General features: G+C 49.9%; 1 protein-coding gene across 3 annotated transcripts in view; it reads left to right on the top strand.

The window, feature by feature from the left end:
• Positions 1–5,499, top strand: part of BRPF3 (bromodomain and PHD finger containing 3) — a 34,846-nt gene extending 29,347 nt beyond the window's left edge. The window contains exons 12-13 of one of the 3 annotated variants that reach the window (XM_059178482.1): positions 1,657–1,811; positions 3,112–5,499. In XM_059178482.1, the coding sequence (XP_059034465.1) occupies positions 1,657–1,811; positions 3,112–3,295 (339 nt within the window). In that variant the 3' untranslated portion in view covers positions 3,296–5,499. Of the gene's footprint in view, positions 1–1,656; positions 1,812–3,111 lie in introns of those variants that run through there. The other 2 variants (XM_059178483.1, XR_009354788.1) reach the window with 2 other exon arrangements.
• The last annotated feature ends 10,164 nt before the right edge of the window (positions 5,500–15,663 follow it).

Below are 15,663 nucleotides of genomic sequence, written 5' to 3'. Positions count from 1 at the left end.
TAGACGTTTATCAGATAATGCGTTAAAGTGTATCACAAGCCATGTTGTTTTACATCTGCATAACATTTGAGCGAATGGTCCATCATGTGTTATTTTGGGACATATTTGCCTGTATCTTCTTTAAAAAGGGAGGAGAGCTCTCCTTGAGGGGCGACTTACCCACCTTGCTTCTGCCCGGAGCAGGGGTGGGGGGTGGCATTTTTCACCATCTGCCCACTCTCCTCCCTCCCTTTCCAAGGCAGGAACCAGCATGGCTTAGTGAAGAGTGGCCCCCGCTATCTTCTTCAATTGAGGAAGTTCAGGAGGGCTTGTGGTGGTTCTCATTAGGACCCTTAGCTTCGGTCCCAGGGGGCACAGACAGGCTGGGAGATAGAGTTTTGAACAAACTACACAGCTGGGGGCAGGGTAGGGGTGGTTCTTCCTTAGAGCACACTCTTAACCAAAACACCTGCTTTCAGCTGCTTATCTTGAGAGGGAAGTAGGGAAGCTGGCAGACACCCAAAGGTAAATAGCCAGAGCAGTTTATTATGAGAACAGGCCCCCTGGGACAGGGTATAGAAATTAAGATTGTTCCATCTCTGGAGAAAGCTGCTTCCTCAGTACATTTCCAAGCCCCTCTGGCCTCAGCACACAGAGATGATCAGCCCACTGCTTTGGAAACGAGGTCTGTGTAGGGCAGCAGGCAGCAGAGGCTCAAGCCACTGTGGCCACAGCCAGCCATATCCTCCTGTGCCTGGTGCTTTCCTCAGTCAGCTGATAGCTAGCTGTCAGCAGACTTCTCCGCATCAGTAAGAAGATGAAATAAGATGGTGATGTGTGAATAAGTAGGAGCTTTGGTCACTGTCAGTGCTTCCTAGAGCTAGAGGTCATGGTTGTCAATGTCACCAGGCATTTTGCAGAGCCCCTGTCCTGTGGAGCTTGCAGCCCCGAGCATTAATTTCTCCGGTGGCCCTTCTTTCTAGGGCCCCTCTCCAGCAACCCTCCAAGTTCAGTCTTACAGCATTTTTCTGATGCCCACAAATGTACCTAGTCCACACAGCAGCAGAATATAGTCAAGAAAATAGTGGGTAGCCAGGGCCTCTGGTAGGTAGAACCAAAGGGATGGGCCCTGTTGCTGTTGAAGAAGCTCCTTCCTAGCGGTGGTGTCTAGGAAGGCCCTGGAGCCTTTGATAGGAATTGCAAAGGTTTTAAAGGGAAATTGACAAGGGCAAAAATGGCTTCTACTCCCTTCCCCTAAGGGACATTGGGAAGAATGAATTTGCCAGTCTGGCCTGGACATCACAGATACCCCCTCAATTCTGACACACACACACACCAGTGTCCCCTCCCCTACCTCCTCCCCCCACCCCCGGATTCACGTTGCTTCTGTTTCAGCTCTGGACCCCGAAGGTTCATGGAGCAAGCTCACTCATTGGAAGAATTGACTGAGCAGGGCTAGAGGATTAGACCAATGAACTGGGAAAGGAGAGCCGAGACTTCCATTTTGGGGTTCTGGGTGGTCACAGAAGAGGTCAGACCCCTTCATCACTTGGCTGTGGGCCTGGCTAAGGCCCTGCATAGCTTGTGGGGGGCAGGTTCAGGAGGGAGTCCTGGTGCAGTGTGCTCTGCTCACCCCCTCCACCCACAGCTAAGGGCCATCTTCTTTCCTGCCTCCAGATCATCGACCCCAAGATGCCCCGGGAGGGCCTCCTGCACAATGGTGTCCCCATCCCTGTCCCACCTCTGGATGTGCTGAAGCTGGGAGAGCAGAAACAGGCCGAGGCTGGAGAGAAGCTCTTCCTTGTCCTCTTCTTTGACAACAAGCGCACCTGGTGAGTGGGTGCTCCCACCAGGAGGTTGCATCAGTGTGTGGGCTGCGGCCCGACTGGGAGGCTGTGCACACACTGCCATGCTGGGGAGGTCCACAGAGGGCTCTGGACTCCATGACCCTGCCTCCACCCAGGTAGGGTGAAGCATTACCAGCAGCTGGCTGCCCCTGGCACGCTAATAATAACTGTCTCAGGTCAGATTCTCTGGGAAACACCTGAGGTGGAGATTTCTGTAAGGAGGCTTACTGGGGAGAGCTGTGGGGATGAGGGATGCAGGGCTGGGCAGAGGAACCTGTTGAACAGGGTCACACTTGCTACAGAGGCCTCCGCTGTTCCTCAGGGAGGCTTGTTAGCGATGTCACAATTTTGGTCTGTGCGTCTGTGCCTTTGTATCCTCCTGTCAACTAGTCATTGAATGCTGGTTACCCCTGGGTGGGGGTCGGGGGCGGGTGTCACCTTGGGCCAGGTAGCTCCCTTGGTGGAGGGTGATTCCTGGAGAAGATTCAGCTGAGAGCCTCCCCATGGATGTGGGCATATGTGTCTTGGTCCTCGGGTTGGGGGGGATGTAGAGTTGGAGTGCTTCGGTCCATGGCAAAGGGCTTACTTGCCCTTCAAGATTTCTCTTAGCAGCAGGAAACTTTTTTCACTTCTGCTTCTATAGAATGAGGAGGTAGGACTAGCCAGTCCAGATAATAATAGTTACTATTAATTGTTTACTCCGTGTCCTAATGCAAATTGATTTACATACATAATCTCATTTAATCCTCATTAAATCTTCCATCGAACCCCTCCAATCCATTTTGCAGCTGAGGAAATTGGGGCTTGGAAAGTTAAGATCTCATAGCCAGAACTGGGATACAAACCATGATCTGGCTCCAAAGGCTAGCTTTTAACCATATGTTAGATTCACCTGGGGATCTTTAAACACACACACACACACACACACACACGCACACACGCACCCCCCCCCTGCTGTGGTCGCCACCAAGGAATTATTGATTCTTGGTATCAGCCCCAGTTCCTAGCCATAGTTCCCCAATGTCCCAAGGCAGGGTGAGGGCTAACCCTCATATGGGCCTCTCTTGGCTCCCAGGTCCTGACATCCCTAAGCAGAGTGAGTGGGGCTCAGGGAAGGCCTGGCTACAAAACAGGTCCTTTGGAGACGACCTGCCTGGAGTGTCCCTGTCTGTCTCCTCCTGTTCTGTCGCCTCCCCTGGCTTTACTTGTCCTAGGCAGATGGCCCAGAGGGGCCCCCTCATGTGACCCACCACACCCCAGGCCTCTTGCTGTGCTTGTGTTTTAGGCAATGGCTTCCAAGGGACAAAGTGCTGCCCCTGGGTGTGGAAGACACTGTGGACAAGCTCAAGATGCTGGAAGGCCGCAAGACCAGCATCCGAAAGTCTGTGCAGGTGGCTTACGACCGTGCAATGATCCACTTGAGCCGGGTCCGGGGGCCCCACTCCTTCGTCACCTCCAGCTACCTTTAAGGGCAGGGCCTGGCCTGCGTCTGCCTGTCCTGCCTCTGTCCCATGAGGAACAGAGGCCTCTTCCTGCCCCAGCCAGTCATATGGCCGGCAGCTTCCCCCCTCCATGGCAGGCCAGGGACTGGGTTGTGTCCTCCCCATGGGCAAGGCCCCAGTTTTGACCCAACTGCGTGGTTCCCCTGGTGGGCCTGCTGTGTGCCAAAAACTCCCACCTGAGCTTGCTCAGGGGCTAGTCCACTGACGAACCAGTTAGAAGTAGAAATAGCTGTGAGGCTTAGGCCCAGCCAAGGAGATGGACCTGAGCCCAGAATGCAAGAGGTCCTAGGCTCTTTCTCAAAGGTGTGCCTGGCCCCTTCCTCCCCACTCCCAGCTAACTACGCCTCAGGGCAAGTGAGGCTCTGACATTGACCCCAGAGGTGCTGTGGATACACGAGGGTCCCGCAGGGAAGCTCACGGAGCTCACCCTCTCCCCACTCATCACCCATTCTTATACCTCTTCCCTGTCCCCCCATCTTCTGCACCAGGGCCGTCTCTCTTTTTCCCATGTTCCTTTCCTTTCTTTTGTGCCACATGGACAGAAACCATCACCAAACTGGTCTTTTTTTTCTTCTTCTTTTTATGTCTCATTCCCTTTGAGGCCAGCTGCTATGCTAGGTGGGTGCCTCCGCCTGGTTCCTCAGGGCCCAGGACAGAGGGCAGCCTACCACTCGGGTGACCCCTCCACCAGCACATCCCCCCACCCGTATTCGCTGCAGACACGCAGCTGGGGCCAGGCTCTGAAGGCTTGCCTCCTTGACCGAGGCGAGGCCCCTCTTCCCCTTTTCCCCTCTCCCTGTGTGCCGAATGGCGGGCTGAGGCTTGGTGGGCTCCTGTCAGACCAGGCTGGTTGGCCGAGTGTCCATCCGTCCACTTGGATGGCGAGGGCTGTGGGGTGCATCCGTGCTCTTCAGCTGGGTCTGCCGCTAACCCCTCCTGTCCTGTCTCTGTGGGCCTCACTGTCTGCCACCATGGATGGTGGGGCCCTGCAGTCCAGCCGCCCCCTGCCTGCGCTCTGCCCTGCCCAGCCTCTGCTGCTCCCGCTGCCGCACTCCAGGGGACACCATGCTTTTGTTTCTCACTCTCTGTCCTCTTCCCTCTCCTCCTTTCAACTCCCCTCCCCACCTTCACCTTCTCAAAAATGGAAGGAAAAAAAAAACAACTGTGAAACGGGGAATGCTGACTGAGAAACCAACACAACTTTCAGAGGCTTCGATGTCTATTCTCTGGATGATTCTTTTCACCTCCTAAGCACCAAGGCCGCCAGGTCGCAGGCCACTGATCGCCATGTTGATTTTTAATCTGATGTTCTTTTTAATTGTTTTAAATTTTTCATAGGGGAGTTTTGGACAAAACAAAGTCACTGGGGAGATCACTGCCATTTTTACACACTCGACTTTTTAAAAATACAACCAACCAACCACCACAACTTCTTATACATTTGGGACACGAGCCAGAGTTTAAAAGGGAACCAACAAAACTCTCTATAACATAAAGGATGGGGTTTTGGATTTTGTACAATAATAAAAATACAATACAGCATATGGCTAGGGAAGGACATGGTGTATATAATTGTAAAATACTGTTCTAAATTATTGAGGCCTATAGTTTCCATTACTGGAGTCCTCCGTTGTGTGGCTGAGTGTTTTAAATGCACACAGTTTAAATGCCCAGGTTTGTTTAAAGGAGCCAATGCGTCCCCCTCTCCCCAGGTAGTCGGTCAGCTGTGGATTCTGTGACCTTTGTCTCAACCTGTGTTGTAAGATCTCGGGGCTTTCTCTCTCTTTTCTCTGTGTCTCTTTCTTCCCCCAAACACCTTCTCTTTCTTAGTCTCTTTTTTCCCCCAAGCTCCTTGACTCTTTCAGTCTCTCTCTGAGTCTTATTTTTAAAACTGCTCTTTTAGAATGGGAAGCGGCTCAGATCCTGCTGTGGCTCGGGGCCTACGTGTCTCAGTCGCGTCTGCTGTGAAGCACACGATGCTATGCTCTATTTATTGTAGAAAGTGACTTTATTTGCTTTCTAGAATTGTTTATAACAGATGGTATAAGAGAGGTAATAAACAGAGAAAAATCTATGCTTGTAAAGAATACAAAAGTTAATTTTACCTACTATAATATGACTGTCTGAAACTTATTTTCTCTCTGAGAAATAAATGTTCTAATGGGCAGTAATTGCTGTGCTGTGTTTGGTATCGTCTGTGGGGGCCCGCCCCTTGCTTCCTAATTTCTGTAGCCCACCGCCTCCTCAGAAGGTGGGAGCCATTAAGAATGGGGCTGTCCAGCTGTTGCAGGCTCCCAGCTGGAAAGGGCTCTGTCTGTCTTTCTCTTGGACTCCCGGGAGGGGTGTGAAGGTGGGCTCCAACGTTGTTTCCCTCCCAAATAGCTCCAGCCTCTCAGGCCTGTGGAAGGTCCAGCCTTCCGGCCCATGGCTCAGCTTTCCTGTGGCCCTGTTCCTTCGGGAGCATCTGTTCCTCATGCAGCAGGAGATGTAGCCCCGTGTCTCTAGCACCTGTTTACCAAGCTTGCCAAATCTGAGACTAGAGGATGCTCACGTCTCCTCTGTCATCGTTGCTGTCCCCGTTCTAGAGATAGCTGGGACACACAGGCCTAATGTGGGCCTGGCTCCTCCTGGCTCGCCAGAAGGGATCCTAGCGCCTGGTCTTCATTTTGCAGATGACCAAACAGATCAGCAAGATTAAAAGCCTTGTCCAAGGCCAGCCAGCCAACTAACGGCAGCAGAATCCCACGACAAGGATCTGGCCAAGGGTTTCCTGGTGGGCTCCACAGCATCTCAGGGCTATGCTGGCCTTTTCTGTACCAGCCCCCCTCTCTCACTGGCCATATATGGCTCCAGCGTTTCTGGAAAGGGACATCTTGAGGAGCAGAGAGTGAGTTGCCAGGGACAAACTGCTCCGTTGCTGGGCCCGGGACAGCATTTCCCCATCCCCTCCCCTATCCCATCTCTGCTCCTGCCTGGCTCCTGTGCTTGGCTGAGAGTTACGTGTCACAGCAGGGTGACTGGAGGACAGAGGTCTCCGGATCGCCTCCTCCAGGTGGCCTTCGAAATTCTCACTGAGGTCACTAGAGTGTAAAAGTGCTTAATGTGATAATACAACATTGGCATGGTATCTGCCATGTGCTGATAATTTTGGAATTATGCGTTGGGGGTGCAGAGATGCACACCCCCGGCCCACAGGATGCAGGTCCACAGGTGGCTCACAGCCTGATTCCTGAGACATGTTGCGGACAGGTCTGAACAAGGAAGCCTGTGTGAGGGTCCCACAGAGGGGAGGAGTTCGAGAAAGACACCACGTTTGGTTGAATAACAAAAGCTTTCAGAAGAATGCAGCAATTCAGTCAACCCTTTAAATGGGCTTAAAAATCCCTCTATATAAATTTATATTTTGAATTACAAAGGCAATACTTAAGGCAAGAAGGGACGCTCACCCCATAAAACCATTATGAAGATTTTATTTTATTTTATTTTATTTATTTATTTGACAGACAGAGATCACAAGTAGGCAAAGAAGCAGGCAGAGAAAGTGGAGGAAGTAGGCTCCCTGCTGAGCAGGACCCTGGGATCATGACCTGAGCTGAAGGCAGAGGCTTAACCCACTGAGCCACCCAGGCGCCCCTATAAAACCATTTTGAACAGACGGAGAATGCCCAGAGGGGCAGGGTTTTAGCAGGTAAGGATGAGGAGAAAAGGCCTTGTAAAGAGAGGAAGCAACACAGGCAAAGGCAGGGTTCAGGGAGCTTTGGTGGGTGCTCTTCTCCAATGACTGGTGGCCGTCTCCATCTCTGTCTGCCTGGTGGCCACTGAGATCACAAAAGGGTGTGATGGTGTTCAGAGCCCTGTCGCTCATGGGCTGTGTGACCTCAGGCATGGTACTCGGCTTCTCTGAGCCTCACAGAGGCTGACTTCAGAGAGGACCCTGAAGCCAGGGAGAGGCATTAGCACAGCCTTGGAGGATTTGAACGGGTAGGAGACGCGACTGGAACTTTGCAGCCAATTAGATGTCAGAGTCAAAAAGCACGAGTGCAGACAGGGTTGCCACCTGGCTGGAGGCATCAGCTGTGGGTTTGAAGGGGAGGAAGGAGAGCTTAGTTTTGATGAGTTTGTGCCGCCCACAGGACATCTGAGAAACACCCTCAGCAAGCAGATGCGCCTGGGCCCCGAGTTCAAGAGGAAGATAGGAGCACTTGACAGAAACGTGGGGACACCAGAGCCCACCAGGGCAGTTTACGACAGTGGCCAAGGACAGGGAGAAAGGACAGACCTGAGGAAAACCCCTCATATCTGGAGCCCGGGGTTGGGGGTAGAAACAGCCTTCAGGGGGGTTCTGGTCACTGGGGAGGGCCTCACACTGAGGAAATCCAGTCCTAGGGAGCAACGAGGCCCACCCACTCACTTCACAGAAAGAGGCGGGTCACATGGGCTCAGCATCACAGAGCAGGAAAAGACCAGAAAGACCCCAGAACCCAGCACCTTCTACTCTCCACGGGCCCAGGCATTCAGAGCCCTCAAGGTGAGCAGAAGCATCCTTAGCGAGTTTTATCAATCCTGTGATTAAAATTCATGGACCGAAGCCTAGAATATCTTGATATTGGAGCATGTGGGGGTACTGACTAGAAATACATTTCATTTTCCTCACAAGTTTAAAAATATAATTAAAGACATTTGCCAGACTCTGTCAACTTAGCCACTTCCATTAATGTATGAATTGTCATTAACCCTTGAGTGTGAATTTGCCTTCCAGATACACTCCCCCGACCTGGCGAGGCTGTAAACTTTGAGCTGGAGGGGTCTCTGACTCAACTTTGGCACTTGGGGTTGGCCTTCTGCTCACCCTTTCCCTTCAAGGATAGCAGACGTGGAAAGAAAAGAAATATATATATATATGTACTTCCTACAAGTTGAATACTCTTGAGAGGGCCAGGACTCAGACTACCTGGAGTAGCAAAAGCTAATTGTCCCCAAATCTTAGAAGGGTTGTGTCAAAGAACCTTGTGTCCTTTGCTTGGCCCCAATAAGGCTGGTTGGAAGGATCTGGTTTCCGTCTAACTGCCCTTGCTCTTGAAGCGATGTGTGAGCTCCTTCCTCTTCCTTTCAGTTTTGTAGACTTCTTTGGGGGATGAAGAAGAAGTATTGGAAATTCAGCCCTGATGGCTCCTGATGTGCCCTCGGGGGACAGTCCCCTCTCCCCTAGCTTCACAGTCCAGAAGGGCCCCCACGGGATTTTACAAGCTGGTACTGGAAGATTATAAAATTTGCTCCTTGCTGTCTCAGTCAGGATTTGTTTTTTAAAGCACAAAGGAGAAAACAAGATTATATTATAAAATTATATAATTTTAAGATTATATAATTATATATAAAGTATATATAAATAAAATATATATTAAAATTATATAATTATATATAAAGTTATAAAAATGATTTTATATATAAAGTAAGAATATTATATACCCAGAAATAGCCATTTCCACAATTTTCGTGTCATTCCTCATAGTCTCCTGTTTTTTCCTAGACAGAGCACGTACTCCAGTTTCTTGCACTGGGTAGCTGGGTAAATCGGCTGCCCCGAGAGGCTGTGGGTTCTGACATCAGAGCAGAAGTTCTTGGCATGACCGGAACTCAAGGTCAAACACTTCTCCTGCCCGACTTCGGCTTTTCTTCATTTGCTGTGTGTTCTGAACCGACCCAAGCCAACTGTTGCTTGTTTTTGTTTTCTTCCTTTTTGTTTTGCTAACATACTGGTAGTCTCTAGCGGTTGAAATTGAATGGGAATTCTACCTCTCTGTCCTAGGAACTTTGCTATTGGGTGTATATTTCCATGGAAATAAGTCCTAGACCAAATTCTGCCCTGTGTTCAAACATCTGCAGAAGAAGGACAGCCCCCAAGTGACTACACCATTTCTTCTCTAGCTTGAGAAGTTCCCACTCTGCTCCAGTACAACCACCAGCACCTGGCATGAAAGGTCACTCCGAAGATACACAAAACACTGTTCTGAGGGCAAGGCCAGCAGCCAGGTTGGAAGGGCAAGTGGCAGAAGCAATGGAACTTTAGACCTTGAATTTTATTTTATTTTTTTAAGATTTATTTTTCTATTTGAGAGGGGGAGAGAGAGAGAGAGAGAATACATACATGAATGGGGGGAGGAGAAGAGTGGGGGGAGGGGGAGAGAGAGAGAGAGAGAGAATGTCAAGCAAACTCCCTGCTGAGCACAGAGTCCCACGCAGGGCTCAAACTCCCAACCCTGAGATCATGACCTGGGCCGACACCAAGAGTTGGATGCTTAACTGACTGAGCCACCCAGGTGCCCCTTTATTGTTGTCTTATATACAACTGTACATATAGTAATTAAGGTACACAAACCTCAAGTTTAATCTCCGTGAATTTGTACATGTGTCTCCACCCTAGAAAGTGTGCCCTAGAAAGCTTCTTGTACTCCTTCCCAGTCCATATCCTCCTTCTCCAAGGGTGACTACTGTCAGATGTCTACAGCCATAGATTAGTGTTGCCTGTTTTTGAACTTCATAAAATGGACTCCTACAATATGCGCTCTTTTGAGTCTGGCTTCTTTCATTCAACATTCTGTCTCTGAACCCCATCGCTGTTTTGCATGTAGCTCTAGTTTGCTTTGAGTAGTATTCTGTCGTACAAATACACTGCGGGGTGTTTGTCCATTCTCCTGCTGGTGGGCGTCGGGTTGTTACTGCTGCGGGGCTCTCATGCTTGAGTAACACTGCTGTGAACATTCTCATTTGTGCCGTTTTATAGACACGGAGCCCCTTTCTCTTCAGAATATCCCCAGGAGTGCTAGGACTTGGAGTCTGGCTTTAAGCATTTAGCTTGAGCATAACATTTATGTGTTTAGCATTATGAGTTTCTTCCAGTTTTCCACTGGTTGTACGCTTTGTGCTCCCACATCAATGAATGGGTTGCTCCACATCCTCACCAACACTTAGCACTGTTAGCCCAGGGCTTTGCTCCTGGCAGCCTTGTTGGCTGGCTTCCACTAAGCTCCACTATACAGTAAGGGTTCTCCCCTTCTGGCTAAGGTGCTTTTGCATTGGGGAACCCATTTCTCAGTGCCACCCAGATGCGTGCTCTGGCTCTTTGCGCAATAAGGTACCTCTTGGTTCAGAGTAACACAACGCTCCCTGGGTCTCTTCTCCTTAACCCTGGCAGTTGAGCTGGAGACTACTGAAGCCAGCTTCAGGGTCACGATTCTCATCCAGACCCAACCTGCCAGCACTCCAGTCCTCAAGCAGGGCAGAAGGCCCTCTGCATGCTGTGTCCAAATCCTTCCTTGCCTACTGGCTGATGCCTACTGTTTTGTGCCTTTACTTCTCTGGCTGGCGTCCTCAGGAACATGTTCATGACCCTGGTTCCTGTTGAGTTAGCGTGAACTAAGGATGTGCCGGGAGATTTCAATGAGGTCCTGGAGGAGAGGAGTAAAAAGGAATGAAGAGAGCCTGTTTGCCGTTGACTGCCCTTGGTGACACACAAGCACATTTTAGAGTCATCGAGGATGAAGGCTCAGAAGAGTGAAGTGAAGTTGTTCAAATCACCAGTGGGACGAAGGGCTGAGATAAGAAGGCAGGGTCGGGGAAAGAGACCGGGGGAATCAAAAGATTGCAGAGCCAGAACTGATGTGGGCAACTGTTTGAAGCCGGCCGTGTCCTTAGGGGTGAGAGAGTCACCTGGTTCTAGGCCTGAACTGCGGGACGAGGACACAGACTCCCCAGGGCTGTCCAGTGGGGTTTCTGGCTCCCTGTGCGGCCCTGGGCACACCCAGGTTTGGGCCCTCCAAGTCCAGCCAGACCTCCTCCTCCCGCCCAACCCCCCCTCCTTTCCTCACACCCTCCCTTTTCTTCCCCGTTTCCCCACCCATCCCTACCACCCCCACTTCTCTGTCGTAGAACTTTATGATTTTTAAGTAGGTCTGTAGGATTCAACATTTTAAAAACTCAAGACAATTTCCTTCCTTGTGCCCAGTCTCCCGGTTCCCCTTCCGCAGGCAACTAGTTTTGTCCGCTGAACAGGTAACCTTCCAGAAATCCGTGAACACCGGTGTGCGCGCACGTGCTTGGGTGTGTCGCTTTTGCACACGTGGTAACATACCTTCACACTAGTCTAGGCCTTCTCTGAAAATCATTTTTATTAAATATTGAGCATCTACAAAAATAGCAGTTATACAATAACATAAATAAAACAAAAACTCCACAATATAGTAAGACATCTGGTGTCTGCCACCTGTCTGAGACAAAGAAGCAGAGCTTTTTAAATCTCTGTGGCCTGCCCTTCCCACCCCCCACCTTTTCCCCCCAATACTATCCCGAATGTTGTACTTATCATGCCCCCCCTTTTTTCCTCTATAGTCCTGCTATATGTTTAAATCAGCACACAATAAATATGGTGCACTGTCTCTTCTTTTGCAATTTCGAAGAGAAGGAAGTGTATCACGCATGTGGTCTTATGCAACTTGCTTTTGTCCCACCGGTGGGTATGATCCGAGATTTGGTCGATGTGCCTGCCTGCGCTTGGTTCGTCGTCACTCGGTACAGAATTCCTTTGTATTAAGAGGACACCATTAATTTTTCATGGCACTATTTAAGGACATTTGGGTTGCTTCCCACTTTTGGCTTCTAGGAACAGTCCTGGTGTGAATGCTCTTTATCACTTCTTGCCTGGTGTGTATGTTGGGGGGGCGTGGGGGGCCGGTGGGAACTTGGGTTCAGGTCGCCCTCGGGGATTTGCAGGCTCCCACGGAATTCACAGCGTCAACTTCAGTAGCTGACGCCAAACTCTTTCAGAGCGCTTGTGACAATTCACACACTTGCCAGTGTGCTCGAGGTTTCCCTTTGCCCCACTTCCTTGCCAATACTTGGAATTAACAGTTTTTTAAAATTTCCAGGCGGGTATGTGTGAAATCATCACTCATCCTGCTTTAAAATTTGATTTCCCTGATGATGCACATGGCATTAGTTACTTAAAATATATCTTGGTGATTGTGGCATATCAGAGCAATGAGGACTTCCTCCTCCTTGCCTGGGCTGGAGAGTGTTTTATCGCACGCGAATCTGACTGATTTTACCAGCTCCTTGTTGGTAGAAGGCATGGAGTCAGTTCCAGTGTTTCCCAGACAATTCTTCAATGAATAGCTTTGTGTCTTGGTGGTAAAGGATGTCCCGATGTGGAAGAGTCTATATTCAGGAACTTTCTGAAATGTTGAGATGGAAATGGAAGCCCATTTTTGCTCCCCTCTGGCAGTGCGCCTGGCTATTTCCAGCACTTTCCCTTAATTCCCCGAGCTCCCCCAGGTAGGAGCTGTATCTGTCCTGTCTTGTGCCATCGCACTGTCTTCTTCCTTAGAAGGTGGGGACATTCATCTCTGCCCTCTGCCCCAACCCAGACCCTGCCCCACCCAGACCCATCCTGTTGGCCCTACACTGCTGCCCCCACCTGCACAGAGATTCCTCAGGGATGGGCCCTGCCCCCCAGCATCTCCTTCTTAGGACCATCCCCGGCTCAGACCTAGGCCCTGTAAGAGAGGGAAAGAGAGGATGAGTCTCCAAGGGGGCAGGCAACATATACACAGAAACAACCAGAAAGGATCACAGCCCAGCATCCAATAGCTGTGACACCCTGAGCAAACCCCCATGACCCTGAACGTCACTTAACATGTCTCTGGGGCTGGGGACAGAGTGGGACCAAGCACCCAGAGCACCCCCACATTTATGCACTTGGAAGTGGTAGCTTTCCTCATTATCAAGGATACTTCTAATTCAAGGATGTCCTGGTGGTGCTCTGACAGATGCAAATTCTGGATCTGAGATGCCTGGAGGAAGGGGAAGGAAGTCCAAATCAGAGGGCCTTCCTGGAGGAGGAGGTATTTTTGTGGCCTCCATCAAGACAGGCTTCATTTAGGCAAGTGGGAAAATCTCTCTGGAGGAAGGGATTCTTGAAATCAGGAGTGTGGAGGGTAGAGGAAAGGTTTGAATATGCTTAAGGACAGATGAATGATTTGGGGAGAGACATGGAGTGTAAATGGTGTGGGACTGAGTGCCAGGGATGTGGCTGGAGCTCCACTGGAGGCCTCAGTGGGCATGTTAGGTCCTAGGGTGGGCTCAGGAGACATTCTGATTTACGCTCAAGTTCGAGAATTGCTGTTTTCAACAGTCAGGGCCTACACCCCCGCATGAAGGGATGTGGGGCTCAGTGGAGCTGAACCCAGTTATCAGAGAGCCCCGCAGCTGGTCTGCAGGGGTTTCCTTGGGGAGGAAGAATTGTACATTACACTTGACTCAGGATCCTTTTGCAGCTACCCACCACTGCCCACCCAGCCTTGACCTGGTACCCTGGAGGCACAGGGACTCCCTTGGGCCAGGTGCCTGGGGCAATGCATGGAAATGGAAAAGAACTGTGAATCCCCCCCTCAGGAAGTTTGGAAGTTGATCGGGAGAGTGGGAAGCCCTGGCTAGTTAAACAGCTACAGCAACCATTTTCCGTCTGAGTGCTTTTGAACTCAGCCTCGGCCTCCCATGAGTCCAAGTGGGTTTTACCAGGAGCCATTACCATGCTTCTTATCATGTGCCTTTCGTGCAGAAACTGAGCCTCAAAGAGATCGAGTGACGTGCGCAAGGTCGCACAGCTGGGAAGTGGTGGAACTGGGACTCAGCCCAGCCACCTGATTCTAGAGCCCACATGCTGCTTCTCGCCCCCTCTCCCCTTCCTTCCACTGGCCCCCCTGGATACTACATTTACACGGCCTCAGAACTGAAGAGTTCAAACGGATGTGCAGTGATACTCCTCTTCATCCCCTTCCTAGAGACAACGAATGGGAAGAGTTTCTAACAACTAGTTTTAGCATCTTCTGTGCCTATATAAATACATATACTCCATAGAGACTCTCCCCTGCTCTTTTTGGACCAAAAAGTGGTAGCATCCTACATACTGTTTTGCACCTAGTTTTTTTTTTTTTTCTTTCTTTCTTTACTTAGTATTTCTCAGCGGTCTTTCCATGTCAGTTCACCAAGAGAATTTATTTTCCTTATCCTGCTTTATAGCCCATATTCATCCCGAGCTCAGGTCATTTTCCATGAGCAGGAACCTCTGCTGGATAATGGTCTAGAAGGGGAACTAAAACCCAGGGCTCCTGATTCCCAGCAGACTCACTGCCCCCAGGGCCGTACTGCTTCCCAGCCGCTCTTACACTGCAAGGAGTGGAGGGAGGAACGACATGCCCGCTTTACTCTCTGGCTGGTTTTCCACACAACAATAGGAATGGCATGGGGCCTTTCAAGTCAGTTTTTATTTGCCCGTTTATTTGCCAACAGAGATGACAAAGATCAGAATATCGAGCCAACGTTTTTTCAGTCCTCCCACACTCCAGGCGTCTCCCTCTGCCCCCATTTGCTCATTCACCTCTCAGAGGCCAGGAGGGTAGGTGCTGTTCTTCCCTGCCCCCTTGTCCAGGTGAGGTGAAATGAAGGGTAGAAAGGAGAGAGCTGAGATTTAAACCCAGGCAGAGCCCATATTTTTCTCTATACCAAGGACTCTTAGTTTGAGAGCAAACAACAGCTTTTGATAGGTGACACTCATAAATTATCATTATAATATTATTTCAACCTTCTCCAGAAATGGTGGCTATCTCCTTGATGTTTTTCTTATTTTTTATTTCTTGTATTATTATTATTACTGAGAGAGACACTGAGAGAGAGAACATGCATGCGCATGAGGGGAGGGGCAGAGGGAGGGAGTGTCTCTTTTGGGCCGGGGCTTTCTGCACCTCAGCCCTGCTTGATTCTCACCACACACCTCCACAGTGAGCCGGTCATGGAAGTGAGATTCGAACCAGACACATTTATTCCACTGAGAGGCTCCCAAGGCTGTGTTGTTACACGGGACATACCAGAACCGCACAAGTAAGGCATTTCTGAGCCATGAGCTTGGAGTCTTAAGCATTCTCAGTCCCAGCTGAAGCTCTGACCATTTGGTCTTTCCTTTCTTATCCCTTGAGAACAGGAAAGTATTGGACTGACGGGAGTTTTCCCCTGAGATGGGGAAAGGAGTTTGAGCCCACTTGTCATCAAGTTTTGACTCCAAAAAAAGGAAACAATTTGTTCTAATTTGCCAAACCTTAAGTCAAATGCTTTGTTTTGAAAGCCAAATTGTCTATGGGATCCCGAGTTTGGCATTTTGTCTTTTTAAAGGTTACTAAATCTGTGAGAGTTCTTTTTTTTAAAGATTTATTTATTTGAGAGAGAGAGAGAGAAAGAGAGGTCACGAGTGGTGAGGCGGTGCCAGAGGGAGAGAGAAAATCTCCAGC

Source organism: Mustela lutreola, chromosome 6 (assembly GCF_030435805.1).
Source record: "Mustela lutreola isolate mMusLut2 chromosome 6, mMusLut2.pri, whole genome shotgun sequence".
Taxonomy (NCBI): Eukaryota; Metazoa; Chordata; class Mammalia; order Carnivora; family Mustelidae; genus Mustela; species Mustela lutreola.
The sequence above is the reverse complement of the archived record's forward strand: the minus strand, read 5'-3'. Positions and strand labels throughout refer to the sequence as shown.